The sequence below is a fragment of the Amia ocellicauda genome, chromosome 17 (genome assembly GCF_036373705.1).
Source record: "Amia ocellicauda isolate fAmiCal2 chromosome 17, fAmiCal2.hap1, whole genome shotgun sequence".
Lineage (NCBI taxonomy): Eukaryota > Metazoa > Chordata > Actinopteri > Amiiformes > Amiidae > Amia > Amia ocellicauda.
In genome coordinates, this window is record NC_089866.1 from 4116267 (window position 1) to 4134681 (window position 18415).

At 47.4% G+C, this 18415-nt stretch overlaps 3 protein-coding genes across 7 annotated transcripts; 1 reads left to right on the plus strand and 2 right to left on the minus strand.

The window, feature by feature from the left end:
• Positions 1–548: 548 nt before the first annotated feature.
• tsr3 (TSR3 ribosome maturation factor) lies at positions 549–7834 on the minus strand. Of its 3 annotated transcripts, none has more exons than XM_066690215.1 (7): positions 7550–7834; positions 6018–6215; positions 2982–3192; positions 2257–2450; positions 1952–2119; positions 1265–1319; positions 549–980 (listed from the first exon to the last, which is right to left on the minus strand). In XM_066690215.1, the coding sequence occupies exons 2-7, from the start codon at positions 6151–6153 to the stop codon at positions 767–769; spliced, it is 978 nt and encodes a 325-aa protein (XP_066546312.1). In that variant the 5' UTR covers positions 6154–6215; positions 7550–7834; the 3' UTR covers positions 549–766. The 3 variants fall into 3 exon arrangements, with proteins under 3 accessions (XP_066546312.1, XP_066546313.1, XP_066546311.1); XM_066690216.1 differs by having other exon boundaries at positions 6018–6247; XM_066690214.1 differs by having other exon boundaries at positions 6018–6251.
• Positions 7234–12288, plus strand: gnptg (N-acetylglucosamine-1-phosphate transferase subunit gamma). Of its 2 annotated transcripts, none has more exons than XM_066690218.1 (11): positions 7234–7518; positions 8327–8381; positions 8548–8615; positions 8722–8776; positions 8947–9030; positions 9126–9219; positions 9438–9552; positions 9742–9824; positions 10085–10210; positions 11398–11479; positions 11689–12288. In XM_066690218.1, exons 2-11 carry the CDS (start codon positions 8350–8352, stop codon positions 11790–11792), a joined length of 843 nt encoding a protein of 280 aa, XP_066546315.1. In that variant the 5' UTR covers positions 7234–7518; positions 8327–8349; the 3' UTR covers positions 11793–12288. The 2 variants fall into 2 exon arrangements, with proteins under 2 accessions (XP_066546315.1, XP_066546314.1); XM_066690217.1 differs by lacking the exon at positions 7234–7518 and adding an exon at positions 8013–8189.
• A 98-nt stretch (positions 12289–12386) lies between these two features.
• LOC136713187 (cyclic AMP-dependent transcription factor ATF-5) lies at positions 12387–15189 on the minus strand. 2 transcript variants are annotated; one of them, XM_066690220.1, is made up of 3 exons: positions 15045–15189; positions 14152–14430; positions 12387–13835 (listed from the first exon to the last, which is right to left on the minus strand). In XM_066690220.1, the coding sequence occupies exons 2-3, from the start codon at positions 14318–14320 to the stop codon at positions 13066–13068; spliced, it is 939 nt and encodes a 312-aa protein (XP_066546317.1). In that variant the 5' UTR covers positions 14321–14430; positions 15045–15189; the 3' UTR covers positions 12387–13065. The 2 variants fall into 2 exon arrangements, with proteins under 2 accessions (XP_066546317.1, XP_066546316.1); XM_066690219.1 differs by having other exon boundaries at positions 14152–15189.
• Positions 15190–18415: the final 3226 nt, after the last annotated feature.

Consider the following 18415-nt stretch of genomic DNA (forward strand, 5'->3'; position numbering starts at 1 on the left):
CCTTGGCTGAGAGTTGCGTTTTTATACGTGTGTGTTCAGTCATCTTGTTGTAAAGACCCGGGCGGCTGCAGAGTTGCCGGTAATGAAAGCGCCAGCCGCGCTCGGGTCTCCGGCGTTGTGTGTGCGGTGCAGCTCGGCAGCCTTGAAACACGCAAACCCCCGTCTGGGGTCACAGAGGGTAACAGCACGGATACGGGCTGCACTTCATGTGACCTTATTTAAGTCCACAGATAATGTAGTGAAACTGGAAGGACCTATTTGAGTGAGCTAAAGTCACATATTTTCACATTTCCTAGTGGATATTAAAACTCTTCCTATGTATGGAACTTTTCCGACACCCTGGCAGCTGTTCCAGATGTTGAAATGTGTGTAAAAGAACCAAGAGAGAATGTCTTGCATTACACATTACACTTTTTCATTACATTATACAAACATTGCTGCAGTGGCGAGGGGATATTTTGTGTACAAGTGTGTGAACATAAGGAACAGGGTTCAGCAGAAGAGGAATCAACCAGACAACAAAAGACCAACCAATGAGACGCCACGAATCCTGACACGATCGCAGCACTTTAATGGTTTGAAGTTAGGTGGGGATCCACACATACAGAGATAAATTATTCCACATGATCTTCTAACTTTACTGTTTTTGGCATATTTTAAACTACAAAAATAAGCCCCTACCTCCACATGCTTTCAGCTATGGTTCCAATAAAGACCACGGCCAAACACAGTCTTTACAGCTGAAGTCCACAGGGCCGAGAGGCGGTCAGCGCCTGTTCTTTTTCTTGGCGCCTTTCCATATGGCATCGGCGCTGGGGGCGGCGCAGGACAGCTTCCCCTCTTCCTCCTCGTCGCTCCCCTCCTTCTCATCCTCACCCTCTTTCTGTGGAGGCGCCTCCTGCTCTCCCTCAGGGCCTCCCTCCTCTTCCTCATCAGATTCCTCCTCCTCACTATCGCTCTCCTCCTCTTCCTCATCGGCCCTGAGGGATGGCACAATGGCACAGGTTAGATTGAGGTGGTGAGTATCTTCAGGACAATTCAGATTCACAAATCATACAAAGATAGAAATATAGAAAAATGAGGGGAAACAGATTGCTGGATAGACGATTGGAATATCAGTCTCTCTCTCTCATACATATATCAAATTCAATTTATCCATTTGAAATTCAGCCTCCAGACACTGAAAAGCTAACCTTCACCCGAGACCCAGTACTCGGGATTCAGGACATCAGGAGTGAATTCTGAGCACAAAGGCGTAATTTACCATCGGGGTCTGTTGGGGTTTGAACACACTCTGCCCGAGTCCACGTCGAAGGGATCTGAAAAGAAACGGGGAACACGAGAAACTGTTGCCGAACATGTGACTCAAATCACCGAACATGTCCCTTACAGTGCGACACAATGCAAATCAATATTGTCATGTTTTAAGGGGGAATTCAAATTCCAAAAAGCAAGTACAGACTATTTAATATTGACCTTCAGTGGGCACAGGAGTGATACACTGCATTAAATATATCAATAGCACATACAGAATCATCTCCCATGGAGGACTATTCAACAACATTCAATTAAAAACGATAAATACATCTCCAGCTGCGTTAAAAGGCTTTGAGAGACCAGCGATCAAGGTCGAGTGGCAGACAAGACGGCACTGTTGGGAGTTTTTGTCCGTGCGATGACACGCACTGACGGCTTCATCTGATTACGTTACAGAGCTTCATTGAGAGGGCATTTGCACTTCATATGCTGTAACTGGTATAAAGTTTGTCTTGCAAAATACTGAGCCAGGTTAAGATGCATGCACCCACCCTCCCTGCTCAGACAGGCAGAAGCACCAGGGTGCACGCCAACAGGCCACCGCACAAATCGCACACTATGCCTGTTGGCCTGCACCCTAGTGCTTCTGCCTATCAGAGCAGGGAGGGCCTACATTGCTGCTGCTATACTGTACCAATGTCCTCCTCCTCGGGCTTGGCAGCCAGGAACTCCCTCTCCACCATCAGCAGCTCCTCCTCGGACTGACAGGCCGCGTAGCCCTCCAGCAGGGTCTGGTTCAGGTCCAGAAACACCTTCCCCCACTTGAACTTCCTCAGCAGGATGACAGCCAGGTCCCTGAACCCTGCGTTCCGATCACAGACAACACCGTCACTGCCCTCGCCCTCACAAGGGGCCGAAACATGTACGAATAGGATGCAAGCGCACGACCCAACCCGCCGGCCGGTCGTGGAATCAACAAAGCGGAGATGCCTCGCTTACCAACGATGCAGAAAGTGGCGGCAAAGGCCTCGACGCAGGACAGCTTGCAGGGGCGGCCGTAGTTGACGGGGTTGGCGGCCACCAGGTAGGGCAGCAGCCTGGGGTGAGTGCCCTTCATCTTGCTGAAGGGCGTCTCCTCCAGCTTGGCCCAGGAGCAGTCAATCACCGCCACGCCGCTCTGGGCCACGATCTCCCTGGAGGAGAACGCATTTCATCACCACACTGGGGGGCCACGATGGGGAGAGTTGATCCCGACACCCACACACCCTCTGATTAATGAAAATAAATGACCCCACACACACACCCACACTTTCCAGATCATGCGGATTTCATGGTGGCCAGTTTTCAAAAGGGTGAACGATACAGTAACCGTACAGGGGTTTGCTGGTAACAGCAGGCAGTGCTCTGTATCAGATGGAATATTATCTAAAACAATAACAGACCCACAATGCATCAGTCTCAGGCACAGATGCTGCTCGCTGATTACTGATTATAATCCCGCTCGGTGGAATACTAATAAGCCCCTGCAAATCCGAAAAAAGTATCTTTGCCTACATTTAAATCACTTTGTACTGTCTGGCTTGGCATGCTGTCGCTTCAGGAATTGATTTTGTAACAGGAAATTAAAAAACGCCAAGCTGTCTGCACCGCTACCGATGTCAAAATAAAACCTCAAACAAAACCCATTCTCACATAGTCATGCCATCGGGCCAGGGGTGACTCACCTGTCCAGTGGGGACACGTACTTGGTGCCCATGGGGCTGAGGATGAGGCCGTTGAACCTCTGGTTGAGCCTCAGGGTGCGCACCAGCCCCTTGCGCACCAGTTTGCGCCCCGTGCAGCGGTTGGGGTCGCAGTGGCCCAGCTCCCACATGGCCAGGGGGCAGGGCAGCCGGAACTGCGTCTCCTCCTTAGCGCCGTCTCCCTCGACACAAGCTGACGGGACCGGAGAGGCAGACGTGTTACATAGTGGGACGGGCCGCTCACTACACTGCCAGCGTGTTCGACTCTTCATCCCACCTGGGTCATTCATTGGTTAATTGGATTACCGGTCTAATTATTTAATGAACTGCTCAGATTTAAACTTTTCTTTGACCTCCTGGAATTTGGGGATCTAAAGACCACTGGCACATAGCGAGTAGACTTTCAGCGTGTTTTTATCACATAATTATAACCTGTAACGGGCAAATCGTACAACAGCCCAGCCGACCAACAGATAAGTCAGGCTAAACATGAAGCTGATCTATAATTCTGCCTGGTATATAAAATCAAGCTACACTGAAAAACAAACCCTGAAACTCTAGGCAGACAGTTTGCACGGGTCTGCTAATAATATTATTTAAAGTAACAGCATGTGGGAGTACATTTTCTCAAGGGTCTTTTATATAAACAGTACTGAATGATCTTTTTTTGTTTGAAGGACGTTTGAAACTAGATAAGTAGCATTTCAGACTGCAGCACTAAGCAGTGCCGCTCTGTGGCGAGACTTGTGTTAAGTGATGGTAAACGGGAGCAAAGGTCTCTACTGCCCTCTGCCGGTGTCAGCGCAGCACTGCAATCGCCTCTCCGGTCTCAGTTTATAAACACTTTGGCCAATGTGGCGACCAAGCCGGTGGCAGGACAATGGTGTGGCTGTGGAGATGGCTGGAGAGGGCAGAGAAGTGGTGGCATCTGGTTTAATTCACTGCCATCAGAACACCAGACGACACACTCGCACTGGGGTGAGTTTCCACAGCTTCTGGAGTGGGCTGTTCGCCGGCTGTGGAACACTAGGCCCATTGTGTGACTGCGGTGCCCAGTGGACGCTCTCCACTTTGTTTCCTGAACTGTGATCAGAAACAGAGCGACATCTCTATTCACATGAACTGCACAGGGCTGATGTGTGGGCTCACAATTACTTGCAGCCCAGTTCTCTGCTTGGGTTTGGGATCATGTTTTGCGTTGTTGTTGTTATTTAAGATATAGTTTTTCTATAGCCCTTCCTTGTCTTCACATTGGGCTACAGCATTTATATTGTGTTTCTTAAATAAATGTAACGTTTACAGTGAGGGAAAAAAGTATTTGATCCCCTGCTGATTTTGTACGTTTGCCCACTGACAAAGAAATGATCAGTCTATAATTTTAATGGTAGGTGTATTTTAACAGTGAGAGACAGAATAACAGCAAAAAAATCCAGAAAAACGCATTTCAAAAAAGTTATAAATTGATTTGCATGTTAATGAGGGAAATAAGTATTTGACCCCTTCGACTTAGTACTTGGTGGCAAAACCCTTGTTGGCAATCACAGAGGTCAGACGTTTCTTGTAGTTGGCCACCAGGTTTGCACACATCTCAGGAGGGATTTTGTCCCACTCCTCTTTGCAGATCCTCTCCAAGTCATTAAGGTTTCGAGGCTGACGTTTGGCAACTCGAACCTTCAGCTCCCTCCACAGATTTTCTATGGGATTAAGGTCTGGAGACTGGCTAGGCCACTCCAGGACCTTAATGTGCTTCTTCTTGAGCCACTCCTTTGTTGCCTTGGCTGTGTGTTTTGGGTCATTGTCATGCTGGAAAACCCATCCACGACCCATTTTCAATGCCCTGGCTGAGGGAAGGAGGTTCTCACCTAAGATTTGACGGTACATGGCCCCGTCCATCGTCCCTTTGATGCGGTGCAGTTGTCCTGTCCCCTTAGCAGAAAAACACCCCCAAAGCATAATGTTTCCACCTCCATGTTTGACGGTGGGGATGGTGTTCTTGGGGTCATTCCTCCTCCTCCAAACACGGCGAGTTGAGTTGATGCCAAAGAGCTTGATTTTGGTCTCATCTGACCACAACACTTTCACCCAGTTCTCCTCTGAATCATTCAGATGTTCATTGGCAAACTTCAGACGGGCCTGTACATGTGCTTTCTTGAGCAGGGGGACCTTGCGGGCGCTGCAGGATTTCAGTCCTTCACGGCGTAGTGTGTTACCAATTGTTTTCTTGGTGACTATGGTCCCAGCTGCCTTGAGATCATTAACAAGATCCTCCCGTGTAGTTCTGGGCTGATTCCTCACCGTTCTCATGATCATTGAAACTCCGCGAGGTGAGATCTTGCATGGAGCCCCAGACCGAGGGAGACTGACAGTTATTTTGTGTTTCTTCCATTTGCGAATAATCGCACCAACTGTTGTCACCTTCTCACCAAGCTGCTTGGCGATGGGCTTGTAGCCCATTCCAGCCTTGTGTAGGTCTACAATCTTGTCCCTGACATCCTTGGACAGCTCTTTGGTCTTGGCCATGGTGGAGAGTTTGGAATCTGATTGATTGATTGCTTCTGTGGCCAGGTGTCTTTTATACAGGTAACGAGCTGAGATTAGGAGAGTCCCTTTAAGAGAGTGCTCCTAATCTCAGCTCGTTACCTGTATAAAAGACACCTGGGAGCCAGAAATCTTGCTGATTGACAGGGGATCAAATACTTATTTCCCTCATTAACATGCAAATCAATTTATAACTTTTTTGAAATGCGTTTTTCTGGATTTTTTTGTTGTTATTCTGTCTCTCACTGTTAAAATACACCTACCATTAAAATTATAGACTGATCATTTCTTTGTCAGTGGGCAAACATACAAAATCAGCAGGGGATCAAATACTTTTTTCCCTCACTGTAGATGTATCATGAGTACAGGCAGCTTTTTTATATAAATGACGAGACTGAGAGAGAGGCTTGCACTGTGATTGTGACCGCTAGATCTAAAGTATAAGAGCAGCTGACTCTGGACAGAAGGACTGTGACCGACCTTGCAGGGCGTCGTGCATCTCCTCTGTGAACGCCTCCAGGGACTTTCCTTTGTGCCGGTGGCGGGCATCCTTCCCCCGGGCAGAGGTGCCCTCTGGTTTGCCATGCTGCGGCTGCTGCTTCTTCTTTTTGCCCATCCTGAGCCACCCACGCTGCCCAAAGCCTCACAGCTCCCCGCTACACGCACACACAGCCGCCCCTGAGGGAAAGAGCCCCAGTGAGACCAACACGCTGCCTGACAGGAGAAGGAATGACAAAGATGATCCATACAAAAGACAGGCAGATAATCTCAGGGTATATATTCTAATTGAATTGTTTTTATATGTAAACGTAAAATACTATACACAATAAAACAGTATATATTCTAATTATTTGTTATTTATTTCCAAATTCTCCATGCTACCCACCCAGGTGTCCCTGCTTCATAGTTTAGGAAAATATCAAGCATCCAAGTTGCTATACTAATGATGAACATGTCAATATTGCTGAACATTGAGCAGTTTGTTCGTTAATATGACTCTGCTTAGAGATCTTTCTCTGGTCACTCTGAGATGTGAAGTCAGTGTGGTTTATACAGTGTTGTGTATTGCTACTGCTACACTCTGACTGTGCTGTATGACACATGGGCTGGATTTACATTGTTTGGACAGTATTTACATGTTAAAGGGATATTGATAAATTGCACTGCACAGTATGATCCATTATAGAAGGAACATTCTCATCGGTTCATAGACTGATTGGACTATACCAGTGGTTTTCAAACCGGTCCTGGAGTACCCCCTGCCCTGGTTTTTGTTCCAGCAGAGGTCTTAATTACTTAATTTAACAGTATATCACGTTGTTAGTTCAATTAAGGATTCAAATAAGCAATTAAGGCTTCAATTAAGCAATTAAGACCTTAGTTGGAACAAAAACCAGCAGGGCAGGGGGTACTCCGGGACCGGTTTGAAAACCACTGGACTACACTACAGTCCTTCTCAACCCTAGCTTTGCACAAAACCCATAAATTACTTCATTGAGATGTTCATGGAATTAACATTTTGCTTAATTTTACCTGTTAGATTGTTTGTTTGTTTACGTTGGAGAATGCAAGTGCGTGACATTTTATATTTAACTTCAATTCTACCCCCTATTAAAATAATGACAAGGCACTGATGAGGCCAGTCACGAGTCAAATTGGGAAATTGACGTTAGTTGGACCACAATCCAGCAGGATGGGTGAGAATGGCTGCTTTACTATACTGCACTGAACACACAATAATCAGAAATAACCCGCCATGGCAAATGAACGACCCTGACACAATGATGAAGACACGGCAGCGCAGAGGCAGTAAAGCTGCAGCTACATGCGCAGGGCTGTGCGCTCATTTCTCTCTGGATGCACAGGCTCTCGAGTAGGCCAGCCTAGCCAGCCTATTTGATCTTAAATGCATGTTTAAGCGAACCCAGGCCTCTCGTTTCAACACCGTATTAACTGCCTCAAGCTACAAAGGGTGTCAAAGGTGAGATATTGAAATGCATCGATAAACTTACACTGTTTCTCAGTCGCCACGCTTATAAACAAGCGCGGCCATTTTGTCGTTTTCTTTTCTGTTTAACGGATCCGCCCGCCTGCAACGCCAGTCCTTTGGGAATTAGACGGTCCTGTAAACACGCACTTTTACAAAATGATGCTAACTCTATTAATTCAGTGCGTAGCTTACAGAGGGGTTTAAAATAAAAATAAAAGGTTAAATCAGTAAGAAATACGTCGTTATGGAAATATTACAAAATAGTGGGTCAAACTAAAATAAAACTTTAACTTAAAAAAAACGACCCGCTGCTAAACTGCCCAATTACGGATGTATGTATTGGCTGCGCTGTGCTCACGGTGCTCTCCCATTTTATATTCGTGTTGTTTAGAAGAACAATATATAAGATTAACTTTCTGGACGTCTCGACACGTCAAACGTAAGATTTACTCTGGTCTCCGGCTTCCTGTTTGGGCGGAGCGGCGGTCACGTGGGTCCTCATCGGCCACTTCCGGGTTCGCAGGCGGTGCCGCGTTTCTGCCGCTTCTGTATTTGATGTTATTGTTTTAAGATTGGATACAGGATGGGATTAGACGTGTTCATTTCTGGATCTGTGCGTCGTGGTTGGCACATCCTGGCGCTGCTGTTTGTGGCGCTGCAAGGTGAGTGTCTGCTCGGGTGTAGCAGCTGCAGTGTTGGAGATGCGTTGGTTAGAATTGAAAATAATGATTGAAATGATGGCGTAATGCTGTGAAGTGATAACAGGAGTATGCGTATTCCCGTGTCGTTTGTGACGCAGTGCTGGTCTGCTCTGGGGGGAAGATGAAGATCGTGGAGGAACCGAATACATTCGGGTGAGTGAGAGTCACCGTGACGTAAATGATCACGTCATGATGTACCTTTACTCCCGTGCAAAGTGTACGTGCACTCATCCCACTACCTCACATACCAAAGACATTAAATGACAAAACCAGAGACCTCCCGTCATGTCAAATCACATTTTATTTGTTTATATTGAAGGCTTAACAGTCCTTTGCTGGCTCAGGGCAACAGGCTGCAGCCCAGGGCGACTCCATCTCCTGTGTCGGGTAATTGATCTGTTTTTCACTTGTCTTAACAGCTGCTGTTGGTGTTTGACTGTGTGTGCACAAACATGGGGGCACATGTTTTGAATGCTGTGCTCTTCTGTTTCAGGTCCAGCTCACCTGCAGAAATTAGCCGGGAAGTGTTTCAGCTTCATAGAATCCACGTACGTATGGCAGCCATCATTGCACTCATCATTCACTGATGCGTTTGCTCTCCATTGCTGCTAAAGCTGTGGGGAGACTTTATTATTAAAGCTTGGCCTTCATTATTTATATTGACATGATTAATACATTACATTTGTATTTCAACGTCTTTGCGTTTGCCTAACAACAGGTACAAATATGAGTTCTGCCCATTCCACAACATCACCCAGCACGAGCAGTCCTTCCGCTGGAACGCCTACAGCGGGATATTGGGGTGAGTGGTCTTTTTCACACTCTGCCTTCAGCTGGGATAGCTGGCTGTCCCCCTCACCTCACCTCACTGCAGCTCTGTGTGTTCCACATCAATAGCATTTGGCAGGAGTGGGAGATTGTGAACAACACCTTCACCGCCATGTGGATGAGAGAAGGAGACTCCTGTGGCAACAAGAACAGACAGACAAAGGTAGGGGCCTCTCGCACTCCGGTCAAGGTGGATTTTCCTCCAGCTGCCCTCGTGGTGGTCCGCACACTTCTGTCACACCCAAGACGAGTGTGGGGGATTATGTTGTTTAGAACAAAATGATGATGACACTATTAGTGAAGTGACTTATGTACCTGTCTACAGAAACAACACACTGAGTGACTCGTGGTTATTGCCTCACATTCTTGTATATATCGCAGGTCCTCCTGACCTGTGGGCAGAGCAGTAAGCTGGCACAGGTGTCGGAGCCCAGCACCTGCGTTTACTCACTGACCTTCCAGAGCCCCCTGGTCTGCCACCCACACGCGCTCTTAGGTAAGGCAGCCGGGCCAGCAGGGACACGGGGCGAGCGATCTCTGTGGACACTGTGAGGGCAGCGGTCTCTGTGGGACACCCCGTCCAGACTTCATGTGCAACAGGACGTCTCCACAGCAGGAGACAGTGTCCTGAGTTTGAACACAGTGTATGAAACACTTCACTGAGGACTCTTGCATTTCTCCGCAGTGTATCCAACACTCCCCGAGAGACTGCAGGAAGACTGGAACGAAGCCGAGCAGGCCCTTTACGACGGGCTCATCACAGAGCAGGTCAGAGGAGCGCAATACCACCGCTGGACTGCAGCACATCTGTATAGAGATGTCTATCTATATCTGTGTCTTACTCAGTTAGAGAAACATGCCCTCAGTAGGTGAGATGGAGTCAAAGATCTACAGATATCTGTATACGGACACGGCCGGTCATTGTCATGTGCTACCAAACTGTTAAAAACAGATTTCTGAGAGAAGTCTGTCCATCCCTGTTTATTGAGCTCATGGGGACAGAAAACATTTGCTCCTGTTTTTGGAAGGGCTACAATAAGATGCTGAAGGAGATCTTTGAAGAGGCCGGGTTTCTGAAAAACAAAAAGCTGAAGGAGAAGCAGCCGGTCAGCAATCCCTCGAGGAAGTTCGATACCCTGGAGCAGTGCGGTGAGGTGCGTGAGCTGGGGGGCTGGGGAGACGGTTCTGCTGCTCCTCTGGGAGTTTGCAGTGAACATCGCCTCCTTCCACCAGTTGTTTTACTAATACACACACTGTGCACGTCGGCTTTAGTGTGTGACATTTACTATGGAGTGATTGAACAGCGAATATAAATCTAAAGCCTGATTACAGTTAATGAGTGATTTGTAGTCAGATGATTACTATGAACTGAAGCAGATTTAAAAATAGAAGTTGTAAGCATTTTATCTATTTTTAAACCATCCACGTAACATCTAGGTAGCTAAATGCTCATGAATAAAAGGGCCTCGGGGCTCCTGGGCGCAAGATCAGACCTCGGTTTGTGCCGCTGTGTAGAAACTGCCCTTGTTAAAATGGACTGGATTGAACTACAAGAGCCCCCAGCAGAGTTCTTTACATTCATAATGTCCCTGCTGCAGAAATCCAGCACTTTCCTGTAGGTAATCCCCCCCCACCCCCAGGCACTGCAGCATCTCCCGCCGCCTCCGCTCATCAACACTCCCACAGCTCCATATTAAGAGCCATCAGTTTCATCTGAAACATTTAATAGATTCGCTGAGCCTCGGGCGCATGGCTTGGTTTTGGGTTTTTTGGAACTGCAGTTTCATTGAAATAATTAGCCCTTTGTTCTCCATTAAATGGGGTGTGTTTTCCTCCTGAAACCTCCCTGTTCAATTTAGATTTAGCAGTAATGTGTATTATTAAATACACAGCTTTCCCAATCCCAATTACCTGTCTGGCTTCTGAAGGATCAGAGCTCGGTTACAGCCGTGACCCAGCGATATCCCATTTGAGCAACCTGGTAGATCCTGGTATCGTGAGGAGGCCGTGTGAAAGGTTTGGGTTAGTTTCTTTCAGCAGGAATTGACACTGAAGTCATTCCCACTAAAATCGAACTGCCTAAATCCCTGTTCAGATCTTTGGCAGATCTTCACAATTCAAACATGTAAGACTGAATAATGGGGTGTTTGCTTTGTAGCACGAGCATTACAATGTTTCACAACGTCAACGGTAACCTCTCATTTGTCCCCCTGTTGATTCAGTCTTAATGGGGGTGTGGCGTTCTTACGCAGGCTGGTGTCATTCTGACAATCACTTGCTGGCAGCCGTGTGTCCAGCGATCGTATTAACTGCAGGCGCCTGCCGTTTGTGTCTCATGCAGGAGGTCCGGAAACAGACGGAGGAGGTGGAGAGGCTGAAGGCGCTGCTGTCTCAGCACGGCATACAGCACAACACACAGCCAGGTGAGGCGGCCCTTACGGACACTCTCCGCTCAGTGAATATCTGCTGCTTGTAGACATGGCCACTGCCTCAAGTTCCTTACAGTGTAAAGGCTCTGCGGCTCCTTCCCCAGGAAGCTTCGCCAGGCGTTCTTAGGCCTGGTCTGAGAATTGTGTTGTGAGAGGCACTGCTGATTGTGCACACGTTTATGTGTTTATTCCCTCATGGACAGGAGCCACAGAGCCGCCTAACAGCCATCAGCCCACAACCACCACACCGGCATCCAAAGAGAGGCACCTGCGTGGCGACACAGGGCTGCTAAGCGACGTGCTCTGAGGGAGACGAGAGGAGCGCGGGAGAGAGGCGCCCACAGCCCCGGGAATGAACAGAGACTGCTGCAGAAAGACATATTTTGTAGTGTGGGAGGAGGTCTGTCCTTAAACAAACTTCCAGGGTCACTGCTGTTCACATGATCAGCATTAAGAGTTAAAATATGGTTGGTTTGCAGGGCCAAATGAAAATTGCACATTCACGATTGTGCAGCAGAACGAGACTGGGGTCTTCCTGTTTATGTTCCAGAGATAACGGTCAGTGCTCAGCGCAGGTGCCAGGGACAGGAAGACAGGCAGTGTAAAGTAGCTGCTCTGTGCTGGTTGTTGACATTTAAATCAGTGGCATTACAACATTTCTGCTGTGCAGAAAAACAAAACAAAAAATGGTAACCCTTTTGTATAGTCGGCAAACTTTAATGTCTTAAAAGTAATGCTATGCTGTGATTTTGGATTAACATGGAACGTCTGACCTGTTAAATTAAAAAATCTTGTAAATGCTGTGCAGGTCTTTTAAGTAAACCCGTGCAAAACAGTTTATTTTCACCCCAAAGTAGAGAATATAATGTGTTTAATCCTGCGCCTCATTTGGACAAATCCCTGCTAAACCACCGCCTTCTCCGATTATTAAAAGTAATTAAAAGTGTGTGACTCGCTCTGTGATCCAACTCGGTCACCGCAGACGTGATGTTACAGCTCAGTTCTCGCACACGGTGGCAGAATTCATCTGTCTCCCCCCAACTGTGTCCTTATCCCCCACTCGTCTGATCACGGAGACCCAAGCATTGTTAGAAGATCACTGCAAACTTTCTTGAATGGTGCTTTTTAAAGCGTTATCTACCATGCTGGGACAGAGTCGGAAGTGTCCCCATCTCATGCGCCTGGACGTGACCCGACGGCACAGTTTTTCAGAAAGGAAATCTGTTCAGAGTCTCGTGTCTATAATTACAATGAGAAAGCCGACACTGCACTAGCGGAGGGTGGGAGTAAGCCAGCTCTAATATTATCCTGTGAGGCACACAGCAAGGGACTTCCCCTAGCATGATGGAATCAATGGTATTCGACACATTTAACCCAGAACTCAGTTTAAAGATGAAACAATTACAGAAGGGGGTTGTGATTCACCAGTACAGACTAACACCACATGCCACAGAGGGACGGTCACAGAACGGCTGTCCCAGCTCCCTCCCGTCCGTCGCCATCAAAGCAAACTAGAGCCGCAGTTCAGGATTTGGAAACGTAGATCAGAGACATCTAGTCACTACCCAACGCAGCAAGCATCAGTTATCTCCCGTCTTGCGCTCTACAGCAGAGTCACAGCTACCAGTGCCACCCTGGTCCGCCCCCGCGCTCCGGATCTCGGTCAGCAGGCCTCTCAGACACCGGGTCTCGGCCGCCAGCGAGGCCAGTCTCTCCCGCAGCGCCTTGTTCCTGCAGAGCAGCTCGCCCAGCTCCCCTTCCAGCACTGCTCTCTTGGTCCTCTGCTTCTGGCGATACCGGGTCGCTGCGGTTTTGTTCTGCTCCTTCTTCTTGTGCTTGCGGTTAGGGTTGGCAGAGGAGGGAGCGGCAGTGGCCTCCGTCACTCTACACGGAGAGCCGCCCCCACGGAGGATTTTGGGCGGGCAGTGAGCGGGATGTTTCAGCGGTACCTGGCCCCGGTCATCACACTCTGAACTCTCGGCGTCGGAGGGAGCTGCCGGCCCGGTGCTGCTCAACAAAGAATCGTAGGCCAGTTTCACCACCCTCACGGGTGCGTACGCCAGGAGCCTGCTGGGCTGAGCGGAGGCCAGGGCATACGGGCCGTTGGCTCTATGCACCGGAGAGTCCGGGGAGCGGGGAGGCGTGTAGGGAGCCACCTGATCGCTGGCCCAGTCCCGCCACGCTGGCGACCCTCCGTCTGCAGGAGGAGCGGCTGAGATTTCGGCCTGGACTTTCACACCCCTCCGCACCCCCCGCGGGAGGTCCTCGGAGGGCATCGGCCCATCTTCGATGAGGCTATCCAGGAGGTAGACGTCCATCCTCTCGCCCATCCAGTCCATCTCAGAGATGCCTGCAAAATTAAACGCAAGTTCTCTCTACCCTGGTACCCTCTACTAACCCACCCACCCTGCAAGATCTCAAAAAACATCTCAGAAGTTCACACCCTCATTCAGTTTACAATGGAATACATCCTCACCTAAGGCAGATATTTAAATGAAACCCTTAGGTGCCTACTGGGAAGCACTGTTAGAGGAGTTGGGCCAGTTGCCGCAGGAGTATAAAAGTAATGAGGCGCCTGTATTGAAATACCATGAATGAGAACAGGTGGTGGATGCAACATGGTAACCTGGAAAAGTGAAGTATAGAGACCAGTAGCCAAGACCTACTTTGTGAGCCAGACTGGAGGAGACTGTGAGAAGCTGACGCTGCCCCCCCCTCTGGCTCGCAGTGTCCACCGGGACCAGTCAGGGCACCCAGCAGCATCTCGGGCTCAGCGGTCAGTGAAACAAGTTCTGGATACAGGCTCTCTGGCCACAGCGTCTCTGTCCACTCCATGGGCGCGGGTCAGGGCGGCGAAGGCTCCGGCTGGGACTGACCCACGGGGGTAAGAGGTCTTCTCCGGCAAGGCACGAGTCACAAGGTGGGCGGAGGTGCCATCGTGAAGCCTGCGGAACACAGCGGGACATGCACACAGACAAGACAGGAGACCGGAGAGGACCGGCCTCCGTCAGGAAATGCTGAGCAGCTGTACAGAATAGGCTGTCACTATCAGGAGGTTTAGATGTGTTGTAATATGATTAATTATTCACTAAATTCAGTCCAAAACTAAAATTAAAGGACTCTAGAATTGAAATGTAGTCTTAAATCTAAAGTAAAGGAGGTTTTAGCTTAGTTTTTAATACAGCTCATCCAAAGAGGCCAGCAAAGGAAATGTGCTAAAGCTGCGTTGCAATGTGCTGTGCAATCATTACCCTGCCGGCGCCGGCACCCCCACCCCCCCCACAGCATGCCTGTCTTTTTCCTGCACTCATGGCAAGGAAACATCAGTAACATACAATGAAAATCTAATTCCGTTTAGAGAAAAATCTATTCTTGAAAAATCTCTCTCTCTCACACACACACACACACACACACCACCCTTCTGCAGCTTCTTTAAATACATATCTTTTGATAAATGCCTCTATATGTACAATACTAAACTTTCACTTCCCTCACACAACATGCCCACAAAATCTCCCAGCAGTGGAGATTCCCCGCGCAGGATTCCCAGGATACTCACTCCATGTTGGGGTGTGGGTGCTGGACGGTCTAGGCGAGGGAGTCCATGGCAGAGTGCAGCCGCCGTGCCCGACCCAAGGACACTGACAGCGCGCTCCAGCCGACTCGGCACACTCTCCCAGCCCTGCGGCGGATTGGCCAGCAGACCACCAATCACAGAACCGCAGCCCACTGCCTCTGCCAATCAGAGGAGCCTCAAACTGCAGCACGGGGATGTGATTGGGCTCAGATTACAGGATCTGTAAGCAATCCACAGCAGGATTGTTTTTCTCCCCCTTTTATGCTTTCCAGCCACTTCCCACTTAACTCATTAAACCGGAGACTACAAAACTAAAGATTGACAGATTGCACCAAAGAACAGCAACATGATGCAATTTAAGGCAATTCTGGGCCATCCAGGCTGGTGTTTTCTGCATCACAGGCTGTACAAACTGGAAACAAAGGGATGAAGAAGATTGGAGTGGTTTATATCCCTGTTAAGCAATGAGCTGTTAGTTTTTAATTATTGGACTAGTTTAATTTAATCTGTAATGTTGTGAACCGAGTAGTTTGAAGCAAGAAACTTAAAATAAACACTCACACACGTTTAAGATCAAAAATTATTTTAATTCCCATAATGATAATAAAAATAATTCCATGAATTCTGTAAACCATTGCATAAATGCTATAGTGTAAAAATTTTAACAAGTGTTAACAATTTTAAACCATACACTACAAGTAAATGATTATGCATTATAAATAATGCCTTCTACTTTTTAAGAAAAAAAGCCATTCCGGTCTTCAATCTCTTCTATAGACACTCAGCTACACCATGTAAAGGCTTCCATAAATTAAACATATGAAAAATCCCATAATATGCAATTAAGGTCTTATGTTGACAACACGTACACAAAATTAATATACTGACAGTAATATTTCTAGGAATATTTAAACACTAATTAGGATATGAGCTATTCTATATATCAATACATAACAAAATAAGGGATATGTTTCAATCTCTATAATAAAAGGTCTACCCCAATTCAATAATGCAAGTAAATCTATGAAATGCAGCTTAAAGTCTGTAAGAACTTAACACCTTTCTTTATTCTACAGTTATTACTGTAAAACCCTGAGAAAATAAACTGAATTCTTTTTCCCCCTCTTCATATCGTTAGGCTGATAAATACGCAAACTTGAAAAGCTGCATTCACATTAAATTCTTATTTCATACTTTTGAGTTTGTATTTTATAGCCATTTCACAAAACTAATGCTACATCTAAATAATTTAAACGTTCTGCTTTTCAGAGTGGGCTATATTCAATTTGTGAATGGTACATTCAAGGTTGGGTTTAAATATAGAAAAAACTAGAATGTAAAAAAAAAACATCAGAAAAAACTAATTATAGGGAACAGTGGTTCCAGTAATTTTAACATCATTTAACATTTTTGTTATCCTTTAAGAAGAGAATTCATATTTAATGCTTTGATAAACTTTATATTCTAAAATTCTTGGAAATTCTAGTCAAAACAGAGCTTTAGGTTTCCATACAGGATTGCATAAAAGTCCTCAAATTTAGTAACAATAATACCAACAAAAAAACAAAAAAAATTCATGTGAATGCAAGATCATTCACACCCAAGACTTTATACTTTTCAAATACAGTTCATTTAAAAGCTGCAAACAGTGAGATCTCCATCGGGTGTGTTTCTCTAGTGACAGTTGCCTGCTTTATAGATCTGAAGTTCTCTCGGGGGGTTTGCATGCATAAAACTGAAGAAATACAAATAAATAAGCCCTGGAGTAAGTGCTGTGCTGTAATCCTAGGGTGGCAGATGTAGGCAGGACGGGGCACGGTGGGACACAGAGGCATTGTGGGAACGGTTCGGGGAATAAGTGGTTCGCACTGACTCAGCATAAGCACCTAGTTACGATACTGGCCAGGATACCACAGTGAACACCAATACAGTCCAATACCAGCTCAACCAGAGGGGCATCACAGGAGACTGGGTTTCCTGTGACACCAGCTTTGATCTCCGGCAAGAATCGCTTAATACCATTCCAGGCCCAGACCACAACGACCGACCTCGGCACCGTTCTCCAGCTCCACCCATGGTAGAGCTTAACTACAGTGGACTGCCACGCTCAACAGTTCATAGTCGTGTAAGGTGTGCAGGACCACCGAGCTAGCCTCCCCCGGGGTAAGTAAAGGCAGGAGGGGAGTTGTAAGTCCTAAGACCCCCAACAGAAACCGCTGGGCTGCCTTGTCGCATGAGGCACTGAGAAAACACGCTGAATCACTAGCAGCCCTTATGAAAGGGGTTGGGGGGAAAAACACAGTTGGCACATGATACGGGTGCATCTGTGCCTGGATGAGGGGACAAGCCACCGTCCACCACCAACATCTACAGTGCTGTCCAGGTCACCTCTGGCCAGGCCACAGCAGCACAAACGTGGCATCTTCATACCGAAGGCAAGCCCTCAAGACGATGTAGAGGTACAGTGCAAAAGCAAAAGAAAAACCAGACATTTCCTGATCACACCTGATCTTGAAATGAAAGAATCAAACAGACCTTTCGGTTGAAACTGCAGTTTCTTTCGGAATCGTGAGAATGAACTCCCTTAATTTTTTAACCAAGAAATATGAATGACGTGAATGACTCAAGGGAAACAGACTTTTCTGGCTCCACTGTAAAGCATCTCTGCTCTCGCACAGCCCCTTCACTGGCATCTCTTGCCCGTATCCTGCAAGAGACTGGAACCAAACGTTGAATGTTTCCTGAGAAAAGAACAAAAACTTTGCCACGAAACACCAAGCAAGCTACCAGCAAGCAAACTGAAAGGCTAGGAGCTGGAGCGCTCTCTTTAGCAAGGAGAAGCTAGAGGGAACAGTCACCCAGGGAGAGCTCCCCTCTCCTCCTCCACAGACATCAGACAAGGTTATGAATCGTAGACCCGTCTTCACTTGTTTTTACTACCCTTGCCACTGGTCCGAGGGTTTCCTCCCCAGGGACCACCCTGCCCCCACAGCTGCAGTGTGAAAATCCGGTTCATTCATGTTCGCCCTGCGCCCTTTCAACACAAACGGGAGATCCAAACCGCGTCTGAGCGGCAACGTTTACGCAGGTCTATCCGGGAGCGCGCGGTGTCGTTCAGGACACGGGGCTTTTTTGTTTGAGGTGGAAACTGCAGCTGCCTCTGTTGCTGCGACTCCGGCCCACCTGCATTGCCCAGAGAAGGGTCGGTCTAAATCTCTTCCCAGATCATAACTGGTCAAAGGAGCCACTCTAGTGGCATTTCTGAAAATACAGCCACAAAGATACAAGCACCATTTTGGGGGGGGGAGAACAAATAAAATAAAAATACATGAATAACTCAAATGGATTGGTAA